Source organism: Onychomys torridus, chromosome 3 (genome assembly GCF_903995425.1).
Source record: "Onychomys torridus chromosome 3, mOncTor1.1, whole genome shotgun sequence".
Lineage (NCBI taxonomy): Eukaryota > Metazoa > Chordata > Mammalia > Rodentia > Cricetidae > Onychomys > Onychomys torridus.
Window position 1 is genome coordinate 91,288,126 of NC_050445.1, and position 22,577 is coordinate 91,310,702.

At 46.5% G+C, this 22,577-nt stretch overlaps 1 protein-coding gene across 2 annotated transcripts in view; it reads right to left on the reverse strand.

Moving 5' to 3' along the window:
* Nucleotides 1-22,577, reverse strand: part of Pdzrn3 (PDZ domain containing ring finger 3) — a 235,285-nt gene that overhangs the window by 42,841 nt on the left and 169,867 nt on the right. Inside the window, exon 1 of one of the 2 annotated variants that reach the window (XM_036181783.1) lies at nt 7,941-8,195. The exons of the other annotated variant lie outside the window; for it this stretch is intronic. Coding sequence (XP_036037676.1) covers nt 7,941-8,009 — 69 coding nt within the window. The 5' untranslated portion in view covers nt 8,010-8,195. Of the gene's footprint in view, nt 1-7,940; nt 8,196-22,577 lie in introns of those variants that run through there. 2 annotated transcript variants of the gene reach the window in all.

Consider the following 22,577-nt stretch of genomic DNA (forward strand, 5'->3'; position numbering starts at 1 on the left):
TAGGTTTTCCCATCATGATCCTGATGCCCCTTGCTCATAGAATCCCTCTTCTCTCTCTTCAACTGGAGTCCTGGAGCTTGGCTTGGTGCTTGGCTCTAGATTTCTGCATCTGCTTCCATCAGTTACTGGATGAAGGCTCTATGATGACTGATCTGATTATTGTGGAGTCTCCATGGAACTGGACTAGGCCCTCTGCATAAGCGAGACAGTTGTGTAACTTGATCTGCCCCCTAGCAGCAGCATCAGGATCCATCCCTGGTACATGAGCTGGCTTTTTGGAGCCCACTACCTCTGGTGGGACACCTAGCACAGCCTTGATGGAGGAGGAGGGGCCTGGACTTGCCTCTACTAAATGTACCTTGCCTTATTGGAGGAGGGAATGGGGAGTGGGTTGCGGGGAGTGAGGGGAGGAAGCAGAAGGGGCTGGAAGAGGGAGGAGAAGGAGATCTGTGACTGGTATGTAAAATGAATAAAAAAAAAAAAACCAAACTCCTTAATTAAAAAAATGTTATTGAGCAAGGCTTTGGAGATACGATGGCCCATGGATAAGTCAGTCAAGTGTTTGCCTGGTATGTGTAAGGCCTTGAGTGAAATTCTGAAAAACAACAGGTTCCTAAGCAAAATAACTTTTTAAAGCCAACAGATGGTTAAACTTTCCATCTGCAGCTAAGTGTTTGCAGTGTGACTTCTGTGCTGCCTACGCATCTAACCAGGACTTCCGCAAACCTGCCAGAAAGCGTTAGTCCAGTTTCCTCCAGGATTAACTGAGAAGTGAGACCACCGTGAACGTGCACTGTGCTTCCTGAGGGTTCATGGGACATGAATTGGTGGCCCCAGCCCCAGACATGCTGACTTGGTAGGTCTCAGGGGAGGGTCCTGCACAAAGGGTGCTCCAGGACCACCTTTGACTGGTAATGAAAGTAAACACATAGAGTCTCCCACTGCCAGATACACTGTCTTCCATCTCTACTCTTAACACAAGAGTGTGTGCAAAGACAGATGCACATTTCTGCCAACAATTTCCCTTCATTTCTGCAATATCTCAGCTTATTCTTTATTGTGAACTTACGTGTATAATCGTATACATTTGAAAAATATTTCTCTGCTAGGTAGGTGACCAGAGAGGGCAAAGAGACCCTTTCTCTGGAGTTTACCAATGGACTCATAACTCAGTGTGCCCTTGTGTGCCCTTGGTGGCTTGAGGAAAAGTGGGTCATTCTGAGTAGGACAAATTCACTCCCGACATTTGTCAGGCAGCACTTGATGGTCAACAGCTTAGCCCTACTACATTTCACCAACATCATGACACCTGTCACATAAATGACGGTGTGTCTGTTAGGAGTTGGTTTCACAGCCTTAGAGACCCGAGCTGTTTTCCTGCTTGACCCCACAGTGGTCAAAGAACATGTGGTGTGATCACAGGTGTGCCATGACTCGGAGCAGCTGTGGGCAATCTTTCCCGTTTCCCCCACCCCTGCCATTTAACCATGACTCCTCCTGCATTATTAATGAGCACAATAGGACTCATTTATTAAACCTGCATTTCTTTTCACTTTATGTTTCTCCTTCTTACCCATCTTGGCAAGTGGGTGGGTGACAGGGACTCACAGCAAAGGGCTGTTGTTCCCCTATAACACCTGCCTCCTGGGAATATGCAGCTTTTTATAGGGACATGGGCTCATCTGTCATTGCTAAAACCCATCTCAGACCAAAGTGGGACCCATCCAATCAATACATTTCTCATTCAGAATTTGGTAAAGAGGTCTTGGTGGTTACTGAGTTACATGGCAGGATTGGGCACCCCAGAGAATAATGCAGGGGGTTGACATTTTTCTGGGGGGTGGGTAGGAGGTAGGGCTGGAGACAGGTGATATGGAAGCTGTAGAAAGTACTAGAAGGAAGCTATACAGTGATTAATTGGATGGGGAGAGGGCTTTCTTGGTCAGAGAAGGTCTGTGAAGGGAAAACCCACTCCACAGTGTTGAGAGGGAGGGAAGAAGGTACGTATGGGCACTGAAAGGGGACCCTAGAACCAGGGCAGATGAACATAATGGAAGCTTATGGAGATATTAGAAGGGGCACAGGGACACACAGTTCTGAAGGCCACCATTAAACAGTTCCCTTTATTATAATGGCTCCAGGGAGTCAATGAGCACAGACTGAGAGAAAGATCCTTGGCACATGGTTGGTTGGTTGATTGAGCCCTAGGGCTGAGCAAACAAATAACAAATGCTATGCAGCCCCCTCCATACTCCATTCTTGCTGCCTGGGTCCAATCATAGCCACTGTGTTCAGCATCTCGTTCTCTTTCTCGATGTCTATTTACTATACCTATTTCTTGTTCTTATTCCTCAAAAACACTAAAGAATCCACTGTGCTCAGGTGAAAATATCTGGATAATAATGAGACTTCCTAAATCCACAGTGTAATGGGAAAGGCAACATTAATATGGTAACATGGGGACGAAGCAGAGAGAAATGGGCAAGATGGCAGAGGGCAGAGCACAGCAGGCACACTCTGTAAGAATACATTAGTGTTACATGGCATTGTAGGAAGGCTCAATATCAGGACACCAAAGTGCTTGGAAGCACAGCGGCATGCTTTATAGGGACACAGTGGTAATGTATGGCATGGTGGGAATGCTCAGTGTAGGGATATACTGGCACTGAAGAGTGGAAACCTTCTATATATAGAGATACAGTAGTAGGCAGGGCCTGGTGGGAAAGATCCACACAGGGATTCAGCAGTGGGCAGGGCATGGGGGAAGGGCTTCCTGTGGAGACAGAGTAAGAGACAGGGCATGGTAGGAAGGCTGTATGTAGGGATCCAACAGTAGGTGGGGCATGGGGGAAAGGGTGCAGTAGTAGGTGGGGCATGGTGGGAAGGCTCCATGCAGGGATACAGCAGCGGGCAGAGCATGGTGGGAAGACTCCATGCAGGGATGCAGCAGTGGGCAGAGCATGGTGGAAAGGCTCCATGCAGCAATGCAGCAGTGGGAAGGGCATGGTGGGAAGACTCCATGTAGGCATGCAGGCCTTGGTTCCCCATCAGGCCATTCTGTTTTCATTTCTTAGCATTAAAGCAATTTGTGGCCCATTGTTTACCAATGAGCAAATAACATAGTGACAGATACATACACACATTTAAATACTGACTCTCGTGGCCATAAATAGTTCCATGCTCATGGGGGTCTCAATTTACTTAGGTGAAAAGAGATAAGCTAATTAAAAAAAAAACTTTGCATTTGCAAAAGGGGTCTCACTAGTTACACAGGCTAGCCTTGAACTCACTCTGGTGCCCAAGTAGTCCTAAACTTGTGATCCTCTTGCCTCTGCCTTCTCCAGCAGCTGGGATGACAGGCCTGCTGCTAAGCCTGGGTAAGCTTTCTGTTTTCAGACCTGTTTCACCCAAATTGAATTCAGAGGGGTAAACAGCATCAAAAACAGTGCTTTTAGCATTGACAGGCTGCTTAAGCAAACACACTCCTATTTGCAGGAAATCTTGGCCTGGTTCAGCACTGCTGTGTGGAGGTCAAGTTTATGTTCATCCAATTAACTGCCTCTGACTCCATCCATACTTAATCATACCACGGCCTGGCTGATTCACGGCAGACTCACAGTTGCTCTACAGCAGTAAACTCATCTAATTGAGTATTGCACGCAGCTAATTAAATATGAAAACAGGATTGTGTGCAGTCAGGTTTCCAGTCTGCCTCATAAACTTGCCGATTCTAATTTGTATTTACCAGAGAAATCTGGGCTTTTCGAGCCTACTAGTTAATAGGTTGATAGGGAGAGGGTCACAAACAAGGACAGCTGTGGTGTTCTGGGTAAAATATGTGCTTTTAAAAACTAGCAACTCTATAGTAGAAGGCACAACTTTAATCTTATTGCCGAGGGGCAAAAGGACCAGGGCTTTTAAAGGTGATCCATTCTGGGAACTGTCTGGGAAGTTAGGGGGAACTTTGGCTACTTTTGAGGTCATTTCTCTTCACCCACTACACATTCTCCTCATGGCTTTGGAGTATCTTTTCATGAAATGACAGGCTGCAGGGCGATCTGCTTTGATAGTACAGGTCCTTCAACCACACAAAGGCAAAGGCAATCTCAACATTCTCTCTCTCCTCTCTCCTCTTCTCTCTCTTTCCTCTCTCCTCTTCTCTCTCTCTCTTCCTCCCTCTCCCTCTCTCTCCCATCTCTCTCTCCTCTTCTCTCTCCCTCTCTCCCCCATCTCTCTCTCCTCTCTCTCTCTCTCCCTCTCTCTTTCCCTCTCTTCCTCTTCCTCTCTCTCCCCTCCCTCCCTCTCTCCCTCCCTTCCTCTCCTCCCCCCCCCCCCCCCCCGTGGTGTGTATGTGCATGAGTGTCTGTGTGCATGTGTGTCCCTGTGCATATGTGGGCCAGAGGTCGACTTTTAGCATCATTCCTTAGGTGCTATAGACTGTTTTCTGACACAAGGTTTATCTCGGGGACCTGGGTTTGTGGGCGAGTCCTCTCTCTGCATTCTCAGCTCTGAGATTACAAGCCAGCACAACCATGTCTGGCTTCCATAAGTGCTGGGGCTCAAACTCATGTCCTCACGCTTGCACCATAAGCACTTTGCTAGGTCGTCTCTCCAGCCCAGTTGAACTCTCGGTAGTGTTGCTCATGTATTCACTGACAGTGCTGACTTATACAAATAAAGGTTCTCAGACCTGGGAATTGTGGTGCAGAAGTGACACTCAACGCCACTTATAATTCCTTTGCATGTCAATTGCTTCAGCTTTGACTGGGGATAATAATATCACCTCTCTTCAAGCTGGTGCGTGGATTTGATGGGAAAACAGATGATTGGCATTTAGCATATTGCCCATACATACTATGCATTCTATAGGTAATGTAGATGTTTGCAAGTGTGTTTTTCCCTGTCATTTTAAATACTGGCATGCAGATCTTAGAAGTGGGAGAGTACAATTTCTAGTTGCAAACAGAATTTCCTATCAGAGTTACTTCCTTGTCTCATCAAAATATCAAAGACTACTCCCATTGCTCAGACTCTGCAGGGATTTTAGAACTGACACTGCCTCTGAGTGGCTGCGTCCCCTTCCTGGGATCTCCACAGGAAGACCTGTAAAATACCCAGACTGCCATTCCCCTTCTCCTCTAGCACAGCTGGCGCCTACCCTGCCCCAGAACCACAGGTGTCCAGCTGAAAGAGTCACAGACCTTGCCATGCCTAATTTCCTTCCTTCCCACCCATAACTTGGCACCCATCCTTATCTGGCGTCCATCTCCAGCCCCAGAACCAAGAGGCTAAACATAAGACTCTCTGCGCTGTCCAATTTCCCGGAGTAGAAGATTGTACCCTCGAACACCTTCAAATACCTTTCTTTTCTGCTTCTCTTTCTTTCACTTCAATTCGGGTCAAAGTTATCCGACAGGTTCATGTTTTCAGCTGCTAATGTAAATGCCACATTTCCAGCAGACACAGATTCTATGCTGAAGCCCCCACTAGAACACTGCAGATATAGAAGCCCAAGGAACTGCCGCACTCCACTGATCTGACAAGCCCCAGGGCAGGAGGAGGCTTGCCTTGTCTCCGTAGAAGCTTTCAAGTGTTCCCCAAGATCTCAGCACACCCTTGAATGCATGGTGCCAACCGCTGATGGGTCTGGATCTTTTGTGTTACCCTTTAACAAGCAGGCGAGTTGGTGAGTTGTTGTGTTTCTAATGTGATTAAAGGTACAATAAGGTATGTGTGCAACTAGAGGCAAAGCCATTGTTCTGCACCATTAAGCTCACAGCAGCCCCCCAAAGAAATTGTGGGCAGCTTGCCAATGGCCCTAATGAAGAGCATCTCTTTGAATGATCTCTGGCTGAGGGAGGGATCAAGCCAGAGCCCTAGAATATTTGATCCTCTTTATGCTACTGTTATGAAGGCTTACTGAAGCCAGACACACCGGACTTTCTGGAACTGTAATTTATGGAAACCTCAATTTCACTGTTCTAATAAGGTTTTGCATAATAAGGGTGAGGGTGCAATTATTAATTCCTGCAAGTGTTTTGTGAATTCCTCTATGCTATGGTTCAGGACGCCCAAAGAATAGGAGGAAGGAGGGATTTTACTTGGCTGGCACAAGGGTCGTCAGTCTGAAAAGTAGTTTGGGCTTCCTGAAAATAAATCTGCATGGCTCCCTAAACTGCTGACAACATGTATTTCAGATAAAAGTCATTTATCAGCAACTCACCGAATGAAGCTTCAGACAGAAATAGCCCCACAAAAATTCACCCAGTAAAAACCAAACAGAGTCCAGATTCCTTTTTTTGAGGTTGTTGTTGAGGCTTAAGAGCACAAATAATAGAGTTGAATACAACAGTAAGTTGACATAGATTTACTGTCGATATCATAGAGTTGAATTTTGGAAGGTGCCACTATTACAGGTGTATCTGAAACTCACCTGAAGGGGTGCTGGTGATAAACCAAACCAAGCATGGAGTTTTGCAAACTACCATTTAACTTACTCCTTTTGCAGCAGCCAAGTCTAACATGGTGCCTTGCTTAGGTGATGGGGTCCCACACTCTGCTCAGTTCACTTCTAAATGTTTGGCTCAAAAAGAGAGCCTCCAGATCATCAGAGAAACTTAGGATTAGGACAGAACACGTGACGACATGAGGGATGGGGGCCAGATCATCAGCAGTGGCAGTACTATTGCCTAAGACCTCCCACACATCCCTAGACTGCTGGGAACAGGATGTGTGTCCCATTAAGTCCCGAGCATGGAGTTGGAAGCCAGGCATATTTCTAAGACTTAAGAAGCCTCTTTTTAGCAGGTGGGACAGTCTCAAACCTTGGAATGTTTTATATTTCTCACTGCAGAAAGCTGACAGACAGACACACCTTTTCTTCCCCCAGGGTCATCGTGGTATCATAAGGTTTTGTTCACCCAAGCAGCCAGCACATTCAGCTGTCTGGCTGGGACCACCCCGCCCTCTGGTGGCTTATGTAAAAATGACACATACCTAACAATCAGATTCTTTTTAAAGTCAAGCCTGGCTCTTAAAAAAAAGTATTAATTTGCCATTTATTGTTATCAGCCAAGAAGCACACAACCATTTTCTTGCTCGCCATAATGTCATTTTATCATGCTGATTAAAAAAAAAAACTTACAGGATTGTGATTTTTCTGTTTACTGATATATTTTTTTTTAAAGAGTCAGAATGATTCAGGAGGAAAACCCTTAACTGCCAAGTTAGGTTGCCAAGAGTCATGTCAAAGCTCCTTGCTCAAGATGGGGCTGAATATTTAAAAAAAAAGCACTCAGCACAGATGAAGATAAGCTAGCTGGATTGTACAGAAAATATCCCCTTCCATCTCAACTGAAATTTCATGTTCTGACGTAGAAGCCATGACAAGTCACCTGCTCCAGAAGTTGCTATCGTTTGTATCGAGAGACATAGGGATGTGGCAAGTGTGAGGCATAAAGGTGAACACCACATGTCCCGTTACAAGACGCTGCTGCTGAAAGGAAAGCTCAACAGAGGACTTTGCTCTGTCCGTTGCAAGCAGCACCTTAAAACTGTTTGTAAACAGAGACACAAACTGCAAGCATCCATCACTGCCCCTGGCTTCCCCGACTTGTTCAAAGGCTGCGTGACCACTCTTTGACCCTTCCTGTCCGCCGCGCTGCTCAGCAGAGCACTTAGTTGTCACGGAGCTCTCTGACACAACTGCTTCCAACACACTGCGAGGCTATCAACAGCTATTCAGACTCTCCAAAGCAAGCACCAGAAAGCTGCTAGGAAGCACATTGCTTAAAGGAGTTAACAGAACAACGCCGCACAAGTGGACAAGGCTGGCTAAGGCTGGCTGAGGAAGGACGCACACTACACACACAGAAATTCCTGCCCGGGGAGGGAGGCTGCCAGGTGGAGGGCTGCAGAATAACCTGCCGTGCGTGCGTTACCTGGCAAACTTCATAGAGTAATTTGTACTGCTCCTCTTGCTTCTGCGCGCTGCACAAGCTGCATCCCATGTTTGGAGGAATGTCAAAGAAAGCCTTCAGGACCGCCAGTGCCTGGGAAGCCGCTCCCTCAGCATGCAGGCATTGAAGGGCTCTCTGGGAGCCTCAGGTGAGTCAGGCAGCTGCAAAGCCTCATGCAGGCATGGCTCTCTGAGGCTGCAAAACAACTCTCTGCTTCCTCCACGCTTCCTTTCCTTCCCTCACAGCATGCACGCACGCACGCGCGGGCGCGTGCACACACACAGGCAGACACACACATACACACACCCTGCTCCCTCCTCCGAGTGACTCTGGCAGCTGGATTGTGGTCCAATGCACACGCTATATATACTGCTGCTCATGCATATTAATCAGCTCTCATTGACTATTCATAACAGACAATGATACAGAAGCTATAATTGCCAACTATGACAGTTGAAATTTCTCTAATTAACAAGCAAGTGCTCCAGTGGTAGGGCATAATAAAAAGACACTAACAATTTTGCAAGCCATTTTCTGGCAGTTACAAATAAACATGACTGCATTTTTTTTTTTTCCAGCAGGAGTCTCTTAGGATAATCCCTAATGCATTTCAGCTAAGTAGAAATTCATTTTTAAATATATCATAAAATTTCTTATGATATAAAATGTATTTAATGCTGCAGATAATGATGGCACATAAACAGATTTTATGGAAAGGACATGTTTTGAATAATATTCCAATAATGTTTTTAGCACTGTGCAAAGTTGCAGGAAAGAAATGTTCCACCTATGAATAAAATATACAAATTTAAATTGCAAGCGAGATCCATGAGTATGTCAAGTAGCTAGGTGGGGTAAGGAGAGAGGCTGCCCTACAGGCGAGCAGGCAGATATGATTACCAACATACCTTGCCAGTCCCAAAGGCAGAAACTTATTTGTCAAAGTGACCAGGAAGGTACAGAAGCGGCCAGCCTTGTGCCATCATCTCCTCAGCTATGCAGATGTCACAGATAATGCGGAGATGACACTTCAGGGACAACTCTCACCAGCTGCTACCACCTATGCTCTGGCATCTCACATCTGCCCGGGAGTCTGTAGCTGTGCCTAGTGTTGTGTGTCAAGGAAGCAGGAAGAGGCAATAGTAGAGAGGAAGGTGAGCATGGACAGCACTGGGGAGCTTCTGTCTTATGACAACGTTTCTTGCTTCTTCATTCGGTTCCTGTCCCGCTGAACAAGCGTCCTGGCTTTTAAAACTACTTAAACAAACAAAACAAAAAAACAAAACAAAAATCCCTGCTGGCCCTACTGCCTGAATGCAACACACTGGTGTTTCTTCCTCACCTAAAATGGCAATGCTGAAAATTCCCATCATTGCTTCCAGAGCCATCACCACCCCCTTTCTTAGATAAAGGGTGAACTGTCTGAGAAAGACTCCCACATCCCCTGTCAAGAGGTGTCTTGGGAGTGCAAGAATAATGCCTCCTTTTTCTGGGAGCCGAGACACACCTGAGATGTGAGTAACCTGTGCCAGTTAACTCCTACTTAGGCTGGTGGCCAACAGGTGGGTAGGGTCCCATTTCTCAGACAGTAAATAAGGTCCTGCCTCTTGGCTGGGCCAGCACACAGCTCTGATGGTTGGAGGAGGGGGATGGCCACTTCCATTTTGGGTCCATATCTGTTGTGTCTGCCTCAGCTGGTCCCGGAAGGGGCAGGCATAGACTGAACTGGAGGATGGGTCTTGGCAGGAACCTTGGTTGTTGACTGTGGAGGATTCTGGGAAAGTTCTTATCTAGCTAGCAGCTCCTGGAGCCTCAGTCTCCTCATTTGTCTTTGTGGCCATGCTAAGCAGCTGTCTTACAGGTAGCAAAGAATTGGGAGAAAATAAGCTCCTCAAGACACAGAGCAGAGGTTGTGCTTAGCCACGCCCTTGTCCTTCCCCTATATCCATCACTAAATCTGGCCTGATCAACCACCAACTGCACTGGCCTAAAAGCCCTCCAGTGGCTTCTAATCATATTTGGATGAAAGCACAGAATTTATCTCAGGGACCCAGAAGGCCTGGCAAAATTTGGTCCTCGCTTATCACTTAGTCAGTATTCTCCTCTTCCCCCAGCTGTGGTTCTCAGCACACAACAGACCAACCACACTCTTCCACATGGATTTCCAAAACTGCTCTTACGCCCTCACCCCCCATTTCTTACCAACCTTTTACCCCATCTCAGTCCACAGGAACCTTCTTGAGGACAGCCTGTGCTAGGTCACCTGCAGGCGTCTCCAACAGGCATCTACTTTCCAGTGTGCTCCTCACTGTGCCTCCTTACCACACTCCTCTCCTCAGGATGATAACCACTGCTCCCCCTCCGTGTGTGTGTGTGTGTGTGTGTGTGTGTGTGCGCGCGCGCATGCGCGCGCACATGCATGTGAATCACACGTGCACTTCTGGAGACCAGAGGTGGGTATCAAGCATCTTCCTCTACCACTTCATATCTTCATTTTTAAGATAGAGCCTCTTGCACTGAACCTGGAGTTTGCTGTTTTGACTGAGATGGCTGCCTAGCAAGCCTCAGTGATCCTCCTGTCTGTGGTACCTGTGCTCCCACTTCAAACACTGAGGGTTACAGTAACACACAGCCACATATCTAGCTTTTGCATGGGTGCTCAATCCAAATTCAGGTCCTCCTCCTTGTGTGGCAAGCACTTTACCCATGAGCCTTCATCTCCCAGCCCCTGGATAACTGCAGAAGCAGTGATGATCTTGTTTACAGATGACCAATTGTTTCTTGTCTCTTTACAGGAGGCTTAAGCTCCCCGAGGCAGTCATACCATCTCCAACCCTGGGAGCTGAGGAAACACAGTCAGCTAGCTGGAAGAATTAGGTGGAGAACACCGGGCAGTCCCACAAAGCCATGAATGCCAGTGTAAGCTGGCGAGCGCCATCACAAAACAGAGAGCACAGTGCCAGGTGTCCATGGGAAGGATAGGCTTGCAATCGCGGCTGACTCTTCCAAAGTCCCAAGGACCCTTGGCTTCATGGTCATTCTTTGTTTACTTATATATGTCTTGTTATGAATCTTTCAAGTTATAATCCCAAGCTAAGAGAGTTGTGGTGAATGTTCCACTGGACTTCAGTACAGTGCCTATTAAACATTTTGGTCTTAGGAGCCTTTTAGAAGCTTTAAAATGTTGAAGCAAGTTGTAGGTGCACACTTACAATCCTAGCACTGAGGCAGGAGGACTGCCACAAGTTTAAGGTCAGCCTTGGGTATATAACACACACTGTCTTAAAATGTGAGGAAGTATGAAGGTATTATTGATGTAGCTATGAATATTTATTAGAATTCAAGCCACTAGAAACTTAAAAGTTATGTGTTCATTAGTTAATTTAAAAATAGCAGTAACTGGTGGGGAGAAATCCTAGTGTGTAGCGTGTTTGCTCTGTAAGCATGAGGACCCAAGTCAGAGCCCAGAATTCAAGTGGAGCTGGGTGTGGAAGCACACATCTGGAATCTCAGGGCTCTTCTAGTGATATGGGAGGTGAAAATGGAATCTCATGGTCAGCTAGCCTGGTATACACAGTGGCAAACAACAGTTTCTAACAGGGTGTAAGGTGAGAGGACTCCTTTCTCTCTTTCTCTGCCTCTCTCTGTCTCTCTCACACACACAGACAGTAGTAACAAACCAACAGTATATTTATATAAACAGTAGCCAGCTCAGTGGTAGAGCACTTGCCTAGCAAGCATGAGGCCCTGGGTTCAGTCCTCAGCTCCAGAAAAAAAACAAAACAAAACAAAACAAAACAAAACAAAAAAACCAGTCTAATGGAAAGAAATGACTGTACTTTCTGCAACAGAAGTTTTAAAGGGGAAGGGCAGCATTTTACACTTCACCAAAGTTCTCTGATGATCATGGGAGACAGCAGATTGTCACAGTTGCTGCTGTACCCAATGCCTCTGACAAGCATCATGTGGATGCTGGGAAATGCCACTGGGCTGTCTACCATTAACAGAATGCCAGTCAAAGAGGGAAAGCATACTTTGGCATTTTCAGGCAAATGTTTTTGACCTTGTAGATGCTGAGAAATAAGCATCCAGGGCCCGAATGGGTGCCCAGGGCATACTCTGAAAACCCCTGTCTCAGCGGAATATTTCCATGAGCTGGATGTCATACATCTCCTTGCCTGACAGTGGGGAGGGGACAGAGAGGACATCAGACCCTATTCTCAGTTGTGTTCCCATTCTTGGTATTAAAATATCACATAGAATTATCATTGCAAAAACTTTCAGGTACCTAGAGTGCCTCAAACAAAACTAACAAAGTAAACATTTGCCCTTCAACTCGGGCCAATTGTCCAGCACACGTACAGTGCAAGTTATCATTTTCAAAATCTTGTTTTCACTGAGCCTGTCAGAATCATGGTCTTCCTGAGAAAGGTTCACCTATGTGATGGAGCACATTGGGCCACTCTGATCCCAGTGGCAGTGTGAGGACACACACTGTTAGAGACTGCAAGGTAAAAATGAAAAGCGGCATGTTGCACAAAGACACACATTGGTCTCTGAACACCCGTAGTTGGTTGGGGATTGTGCTGGCTAGTTCTTATATCAGCTTCATACTAGCCAGAGTTACTTGGGAAGACTTCAATTGAGAAAATGGTCCTCCCCCGACCCCCGCCACCAGACTGGCCTATGGGTAAGCCAATGGGGCATTTGCTTGATAGATGATTGACATGAGAGGGCCTAGCCCACTGTGGGTGGTACCACTCCTAGGCGGGTGGTTCTGGGAGCTAGAAGAAAGCCGGCAGAGAAACCCAATAAGCATTATTCCTCTTTGGCTTCTTATTCAGTTCCTTGCCTCAAAGGTCCTGCCTTGACTTCCCTGGATGGTGGACTCCAAGCTATGGGACGAAACAGACCCCTTCCTCTCCAGGTTGCTTTTGGTCATGGTGTTTTATCACAGCAATAAAAACCCTAACTAAGACAGGAGTGCTACTCAGTGTCAGCAGGTGTGGATGTGAACTTACCTGCACACAACTGCTGAGTAAGCTCTCTAAAGTGAGCGCGTTGTTTTCCACACACAAACTGTGTTATCTGGTCTGATACCTGAAATAGGACCTTTGTACATTCTCTGGTGTATGAGAAATGCAGGTCTCATCAAACTATAGACAAAAACTTCCCTGTGGACTTCCTGGAAGACTGTAAAAATAGACATGGGATGACAGGGGCCATGAGGCAGAAAAATGCCACATAGAACAGTTGTACTGGTGATGATGGGATAGAACTGTCTTACCCCAAATCCCCCCGCTACTTGGGCTGATCTTACTGCTTTGGCCCTTCTTTGTATTATTTTCAACTTACTTTCAGCTCACACTTGTTAACTCATCTTCCTCATGGCCCCAATCTCCTTCATCCTTCAGTTCTTATTATACATCACAGTTAGAGTATTTATTATGCATGCACATGTGCACACGAACATCCATCTGGGAGTTCAACATAGTACAAAGTGCAAACTCTCCAACAAAGGGCCTATTCTGTTCTATTTGTCCTCCTTTTCTCCATCTGCTGGAGATATGCACATTGGCATCTCATAGCATTTAACCCAGTTAGGTGCTGCACTCTCTGCCTGGAACAGCCAACTTCGTGTCCATCCTTATGTCCCTTGACCTCACTTCCCTTGTCTCAGCACCATCCTATAGGCAATGATGAACTTTCTACATAACTCCCAGGAGGAGCTAGCCTATGTCTCCATCACTCTCCTCTTCCTCTAGCCTGTGTTTGCATCACTCTCCTCTTCCTCTAGCCCGTGTCTCCATCACTCTCCTCTTCCTCTAGCCCGTGTCTCCATCACTCTCCTCTTCCTCTAGCCTGTGTTTGCATCACTCTCCTCTTCCTCTAGCCCGTGTCTCCATCACTCTCCTCTTCCTCTAGCCTGTGTCTCCATCACTCTCCTCTTCCTCTAGCCTATGTCTCCATCACTCTCCTCTTCCTCTAGCCCGTGTCTGCATCATTCTCCTCTTCCTCTAGTCCGTGTCTACATCACTCTCCTCTTCCTCTAGTGCATGTCTCCATCACTCTCCTCTTCCTCTAGCCCGTGTTTGCATCACTCTCCTCTTCCTCTAGCCCGTGTCTCCATCACTCTCCTCTTCCTCTAGCCTATGTCTCCATCACTCTCCTCTTCCTCTAGCCCGTGTCTCCATCACTCTCCTCTTCCTCTAGCCTATGTCTCCATCACTCTCCTCTTCCTCTAGCGCATGTCTCCATCATTCTCCTCTTCCTCTAGCCCGTGTCTCCATCACTCTCCTCTTCCTCTAGCCCATGTCTCCATCACTCTCCTCTTCCTCTAGCCTGTGTCTCCATCACTCTCCTCTTCCTCTAGCCTATGTCTGCATCACTCTCCTCTTCCTCTAGCGCATGTCTCTATCACTCTCCTCTTCCTCTAGCCCGTGTCTCCATCACTCTCCTCTTCCTCTAGCCCGTGTCTCCATCACTCTCCTCTTCCTCTAGCGCATGTCTCTATCACTCTCCTCTTCCTCTAGCCTATGTCTCCATCACTCTCCTCTTCCTCCAGCCTGTGTCTGCATCACTCTCCTCTTCCTCTAGCCCGTGTTTGCATCTAAGTCCCATACTCTAGTCTTGGTCAGGGATTTACAGTCATGCTCCAAGGAAATGGTATAGTGACTTCTAGTTAACCTCCAACCAGTCAAGGTAAGGTTTTGACAGCTTGCCTGAACCACAGTTGGTGAGTTTCCCTGGGCTTGATGAGAAGAAGGAAGTTGTTTGAAAACCAAGGACAGAAAGACAGCATGCCATTTTAGCTGAGGAGAACACATCTTCAAAGATATCAGCAAACACAAAGGAGATGACCTAAGACATGGAAGAGTAGCTGTGAGTGTGGTTTTATTTCTGAGAAGCTCTGTATGTTTAGAACATCAGCTCAGGCTCTCACATCTCATTCTGAACAATGAAAAGATATTTTTTTCCTCTCCAAATTGATTGGGGGGGGGTACTGTCTCAAGGGCATCAAGGAGTCTTATAGACTACTCTGGATGCTGGAGATTGATGGCTTCTTGTTTGCGCTTGAAGTTCTTGGAGATGCTGTGCCCTGCAAGGAGGTTGGGTAAGGGAAGAGGCAAGCAGACTGATGAGTATATCCTGCAGCTGCCTTCAACTGTCATGCAGACAGATGAGCATCTGTCTGTAAGACTGCCTAGCAGACCATAAAGAGGTGCTGGACAAGAATGCAATAAAGACCAGCAATGGGGAGAATGTATCTGCTATGTCCATGATGATAGAAAATGATAGAAAAGATCCCTGTCTTCAGATTCAACAGAAGGAACAAGTTTCCTGATGAACTTGAGCTATGAGGTCACCCCTGTGAGACGTCTGTTCTTTGGATGGCCACAAAACATTGTGATCGTAGCTGGACCTCTTTCTGTCATGGGTGATAGATGAGTGTCTCTATTTTCCCTAGCTGAACTTGGAATTCCTGAGAATGGATTCCCCTAAATGTCTGGAGTGATCCTCAGCCCCAGAAGACCCCCACAAAGCATGTGGGAAGAACAAGTCCGAGTTCCTACAAGGGCATCATGTGGGCTGTGGTGTGGGCATCTGCATAGGGCAGGAAAGTATGCTGAGATGACTCAGCTCCGACTATGGAACAAACTTGCAGAAGGGTAGGATGAGCTCATTTGGGAACTGAGTTTCTCTACCTTATGACAGGGTGACCACCTGCTCCAGAGTTGTAGGGGAGGACTCATCAAAGAACAAAAGCCTGTCAGATTTTCTTAGAACATATTCTGTAAGTGGCCAATGAAGCAAGGAAAAAATGACAATATTGAAGGATAGAAGAACACTCTAGTTAGGGGTCAGCAACCCCTTCACATAAGGATAGACCAAAGAGAAAATACCTTCTGTGGGATGAGAAGCAAAATTAAGACTATAACACTGTCTGGCATATTCATAACCCCCTTAAACAGAATGTATCCACTGTTTGTAGACCCTACCAAGATGGACTCTGTTCTGGATTTGGTTTCTGGACCATAACTGCCCAATAAAGACATCTGAGTTTGAGCAAAAGTTCTTTGATACTAATGAGAGAATGAGCCAGTGACCCTCACCACTCCACCCAGCCAATCCTGTTCATGGGAACTGTGGCTGAAGGAGTCAAAGCACTGTGCCCAAGAACACTCAGCATGCACCTGGCAGCAATGAGATCAGAATTTGGACTGCTTACCCTCAGGCAGGTAAGACCTTGCCTGTCCATTAGGAATGCTGATGTATGCACCAGGCTTTACAGACTATCTTCTTGTTGGGAAAGGTCTGGGTCTGGTAAAGAAAACAGTTCAAGAAACACAATGTCCTCATAGAATGATCCCAGCCAACACATGTGTTCTGGGAGGAGCTAGCTGGCCAGCAGGACCAGGCATGAATGGCCAGCACCATGTGATGTCTAGTCTCATTCTGGACAATTCTCCTTCTTCACATGTATAGCCACCAAACAGCTGGGCCCACAGGAGTCTCTGCTACATATGGGGGATAGGAAGTGTCTCAGATCTGCCTCTGGTCTCTGGGCTTAGGGCGCATGATGGATGGTGTAACAGGTTTCATTCTGCATGATGTGTGGAAGTGACAGAAAGAGGCTCTGGGACCCCTGCCCAGGCTCCTAGCCCATCTTGCCAGGGATCACAGACCTGAGAGAAACTCATGTATGTGCTCCAGGCCCTGGATAGGAGGTTCCACCAGGCAGTAAAGTCCAGGTTAGGGAAGAAAGGAAACGTGAATCATGGGGACAGAGGAGTGATGGGAAGTAGAGGTCAAGAGTGGTGGGGACTCAGACAAGATTCAACACCTTAGGGTCTAGAGGACTTAAGACCGGCTTAGTTATGAGTGTAGAGGGCTGGCTCGGAGACCAGAGGGAGGCAAGTGTCAGGGTGATCAGGGCACAGGGGAGGGAAAAGGGAGACACTCTGGGTGCACATGATCATCATTTGTGTGTGGTGGAGATTCACAGAGCAAGCTTGTGAAGAATGCCCAGAGGACAACCAAAAGCTACAAAACCATGGGAGGCAGGAGAGCAGATGTGACCTCCTCTCATTATTTTAAAGATTAAGTTAGGGGTTTGCTGCTTTCACATAGTGGCAGCTTCTTTAATTTTTTTTTAATTAAATGGTAATTCAGAAAATCAGAAACAAACATCAACAGCTGCAATCTAAAATATGGGTTTAAAAAATCTTTTGTTAAGTTCCTCTGCTCTGGTACATGGGACCTTGTGTTCCCATGTGGCAAAACTGAGCAGTAGCAGGACAAAGCTGTTCCCTAGAAATGGTGTGTGTGGTCTTGACTGCTCGGCTCAGCTGCTCCTAGGTCCTGTGGTCCTGTGGAAGCTACAGAGAGCCAAGGTGCCAGGTTTATGCAAGGTTGGTTATATGTTATGATATAAATATAAAACCTCTGTCTGAGGCCACAGGTAGAGCCCACTAAAGGGAGGCTCCTGTGTCTCCTGGGAGTTCCTTCCGAGACAGTGTGAGAACTTCACTGTTCCCAGCCTCACTCCGTCACAGCCTAGGGCTGCAGAGAGTAAGTACTGGTGGTGTCTGTTCATGGATAGAAGTCAAAGCCTTCTCTCATCCTTCCATCCCTTCGCTCACTGTTGTTACTCATCACCCACTGTGAACCAGACACCACTGTTTACTGACTAACATGGCATGCACAATCACTTGTGGCTTCCGTGGGGCACCAGCTGCTCTGACACAGACTGTGGATGCTCTCCCAGTCATCATACTCCGTCCATTGGTCCTCAGCTTAGATGACACGTCTACAGTGTCTTGCCCTGTGAGGGCTTCCCATTTTTCCTGCTGTGACTTCCAGCTTTAGGGAACTGCTATGATCGTTCACCAGAGCTTCTGCTGCTGTGTATGTAATCATTCCCTTTAAATTTGCTCACTTGGTTTTACTTATGTGTGTTTTTGAAGTAAAATCTAATCTCCACAGTGTACAAAAATAATCACTTGCGATGTGTGAAAGTGCTATAAAGCGACTGTATGGCTTTAAAAATAAGAAGACTCATGCTATACCACATAATACTGACAGCCTGCTGAGTTTCAGGGGTAGGAGGCGTTCCCACTTTGTACTCAATTCCAGCTTCACTGTGACTCTCCCCACACTGTCTCACCAGCTCTGTAGGTTTGGCTTCCAGAACTTCCTGTGTTCTGGTCTGTTTCCTGAAGGATGTCTGGACTCTCACTTCACCACCCATTTATGGACTGGCTGTCTTCCCTTGCCTTTGCACACTGCAGTCCAAACTTCATCCTTCAGCTCCCACATGCATATTAAAGCCAACACCAGCTTCACCATCAACATTGGTCTGAGGCTCCGCAGCATCTGCTCCCATCTGAATTCTGGCACCTTCTTGAGGCATGGCCTTCTATAGTCCTAACCATTTAATTCAAAGAGACACAGGTTACGCTAAGGCTTTGGGATAGAATAGCTTCCAGGACCAGTCAGGGACCAACAACAGAGAGAACATGCTAAGTGGAGATTGTGCTGGAGCCTCCAGGCATGGGATATAGGTAAGGAAGTCCTCAAAGAACTGCACACTTGAAGGATAAACGATGAGACGGAAGTGATGCTTGAGAAAGAGCCTAGAGTTGTTTCTGCTAGAGTGATGGGGAAAGGTTGAAGAAACTGAAAGGGTTGGGCTGTGGAGAGTCTCAGTCAACCAAAGCTCAGCTGTGTGAGTATGAGAACCTCACTTTGATCCCTAGAACATGTTTGGAAAAGTCCGGCATGGTGGCAAGTTATTGTGATCCCCGTGCCAGTGAGGCAAAGCCAGGTGGAATGCTGAGGCTCACTAGACAGCCAGCCTAGCCAAACTGGGAAGAGCCAAGCCAGTGAGAGGCTCAGTCTCAAAACATTACCACCATCACCACAATATATAGCTAGTATCTTGAGGAATGAAACCCAAGGTTGCTCTCTGGTATCACATCCATATGTACACATGTGCAAACACACGAACATACATACACACTCACAGGCACATAAGTGCACACAGACAAAGAGTGAGAAAATGGCATGAAGCTAGAGGCAGAGAGAGCTTAAATCTTAATTTCAAACTGGGTATCCCACTGGCAAATAGCTTTGTATTTTCTTCTGAGGCTCTCAGATGGGACCAGAGCTCCAGTGGACAGTTTGTCAGCTTTCCTCTTTTCCTTTTGGCCAGATTCTGGAATTCAGGACATGTCCCCACAGTACTGTCCTTTCTAAGAGCTTGGAATTGAGTCATGGGCTGCTTGGCTGGGAGGTTTGAAGAAGCTGGATGATGGGGAAGCGTGTGTTGGAGGGCTGACTTGGGCATTAGAAGCTGGCTCAGTAGTTTAAGACAGCTCTTCTCAGGATAAACAAGGGGCATGGAAGACACTTGGGGGGAAAATTGCCAACTGAGGCTTCATAACTTACCCGTACCTATGAGGTTCAAGTGTCATAGAGTCTGAAATTACTTATGAAGCTTCTACCCTGGATTTACTTTCTATATAAAACAGCACTTCACAGAGTAAGTTAGTAAATGCCATCATGACCAATGGTTTGTTTTGAGAGGGAGATGCTGCCAACAAATGGCCATACTAATTTTTAAACCTTCTCTGGGAAAATAGAACAATTTACTATATTTGTGAGCCAGATAAGAACTAGTGACATTTGTACTTAATCTTAAAAACTGATATATGTGTGTCCAAACACTAATAAAAGTTTTCTACACTAAAAATGGGGAGAAGTTGAACACTAGATCACAGGCAACACACACACACAAACTTAGGATTCTGGTCTTATGGCCAGAGCCTAGAGGCAGGGAAAATGGAAGTGATTTAGAACAGTCTCTGGTAAGATACGTTTGATATTAGTGGGCTTGCTGAAGCGAAACAGTAATACCAGAGAGATACAGAGGTGTGAAAGCTATTACAGTGCATTCAGATGTTGGGAGGCCTTGATGCTGACATTTTTCAGGGAAGCTGCCTATGCCCACAGGCAGTGGTGCACTGGGCAGCATCAACTAGAAAGCTGATGAGTGGGTTCTATGAAACAACAATTTAGTTTTTGGAAGGAAGGGAAGAACATTAAGACCCTGTTTCACCATCTTCCTTTCATGGTAGGGGAGACCTTTGAGGACAATGAATTTCGCCTGACTTTTTTTCTGTGTCCCGCTATGACCTACCTTGGGGTGAGGCATGTTATTATAGGAAATGGGACAAATTGATAGGTAAGTGGATACTGAGTGCTTCTTGGGCAAGCCATACCATGGTCCCAACTCAATCCACCTCATCCCCTAATTATTACTGATGCTTTCTGCTCTCAAGAGCAGTTAAGACACCATCATTTGGATACCACGGACCGGCATAACTAAAGAGGAAATGTGCTGAAGATGAAGAATGTATCTACCAGCACACTGTCTTATAAACATCATAGAAGGTTTCACTTGGCAGTGCCTTTCTTGGAAGGAAAAAACCTAAAACCAAAAATTCAACCAACTCCAAAGACATACTCAACCTAAGTTAAGGTTTTTTTTAAAAGACTATAAATAACTACATATTAAATTCTCAGTATCCTCTTCCTAGCCTGACTCATTGACTCTGCATCTGGCCATGGCGGGTGTAGAAAGCAACATGACCCAGTAGTGTTGAGCAGAGGGAGGAACAGAATGCTATTGGACATGAGAAATTCCCCACCTGACAAAGCAAGGGTAGGGATGCTCATGAAGAAAGGAAGCTCCAGAGCCTCTTCTGCCACATACTGAGGCACGCTGTTCTCTATGCCCATGCTTTAGGTGCCTCCCATCTTGTAGTGTTCCAGACCCACCCTCTCCCACATTTCTTCCCTACTTGCGGCAGCTATATGGTGAGAGCAGGCAGTGTGGCAGGATTCTTGACTGATTCTGAGTGGCATGGGCTCCATCTTCCTGTTCCATGCCAACCTCCTGAAATGCAGCAGGCTTCCTGCCATCCATGTATTAATATCTGTCCTTCAGCTAATGCCCTGCCCCGTGTTGCTATTCTCGGTGGGGAAACAACCTCTGAGGCTCTTCTTAATCCACATTCTTGCACTGGGCTCCCTCCATGCTCTCACCCAGGATATTAGTTCTGTTTTCATCGCTGTGGCCAATACCCGATACAACGTAAGGAAGGGAGGGCCCTTGTAGTTCACAGTTTGAGGGGACTGCCCCTCATGGCTGCAGGAACATGAAACAGCTAGTCAGGAAGCAGAAGGGGATGAATGATGGCACTCAGCTTGTTTACTCTTTTTCATTCAGTTCAGGATCCTAACCCATAGGGGTTGCTGCCCAAGTCGAACCTCAACACAATCTAGACAGTTCCTCGAAGACAAGCCCAGGAATTTCTTCTTCCACCTGATTCTAGATGCCTTCAAGCTGTCAGTATTTGTCATTATATTCAGTCACATGGGAAGGCAGGCTCCCTTTTATGCCCATGACCTCAGGCTTTCCATACTAACAGACATGCACTCCTGGGCCACCATCCTCCTGAGGGGATTGCTGACTATGTTTCTCGTTGTCTGTCTCTCTCCTCAAGCCCAAAGATGTTCCCTAGATATCTTCCAGATTCACACCTGCCATGGCTTACCTCTTCCTCCAGCCTTCCCCTCACACTTCTCTACAGCCTTCCCATGCCTACACTTTCACTCACTCAAACAATCACTCAGTTGCTGTCCAAGATGGTTAGGGTCCTGTAGGATGAGGTCACCTCATTAATTCATGGCAGCATTGAGATGTGTCCTTAGCCTCCTTCATCTAAACACCACTACCAGCTCTAGTTCCCCTCAGCTGTAGATCTTCACTCTAGCCCCTCTAACAATATAGATTTCTGTTAGATCTCAGAAGATCACCATATGCCCTTCTGACCACAGGCGCTGGCTCCCCTCTTCTGTCTAAATAATGGGGTACCTCTCAGAAATCACCACCTTTCCTCTCCACAACATAATACCTAGCACACATGTCATCTTCCCCCCTCTCTCATCTCTGTGCTCTATCCTGGAGAATATAGCAATTGGAACTGTCTGGTGCCATCTAAAGATACCTCTCATCACCCGACAAACAAGGTCTAGCAAGGCTGGGCACCTGGGATCTGGAACCAGGGTGTTTCCTCATAAATCCCACCCCAGACTCTTCAGCACAGTCTGTTTCTCCCTCAGTTACCATTTCCTCTAGCCACACAGAACCACAAAGAAGTGCTTGTATTCAATTACTCAGCAGAGTGCCTGGCTCCTAGCACCAGCGGCAGATTTCAGATTTCCTTCTTTCTTTTCAAACTTTTCCATTTTCCATGTTCACTAGGGGTGACACTTATAATATTTAGCTCTTTTGCTTGAGAATCTCAGAGTCTTAGCAAGCCCATAGACACACAAACGAACTGTCTAATCAAGCTTTCAGTGTGCCATGGCAGATGCATGGAGAACAGAATGGACAGACAAGACCTAAGAGTTAATTACACTTGGTTTATCAGAAAATGTATCATTTGAAATACTAAATGCCAATCTACATCTTATTTTCCCTTGAGGAAACTTAGCTTTCATAGGAGCCATGGGTATACTTGATGTAAAGATTCCCAAGAGGGAAATATC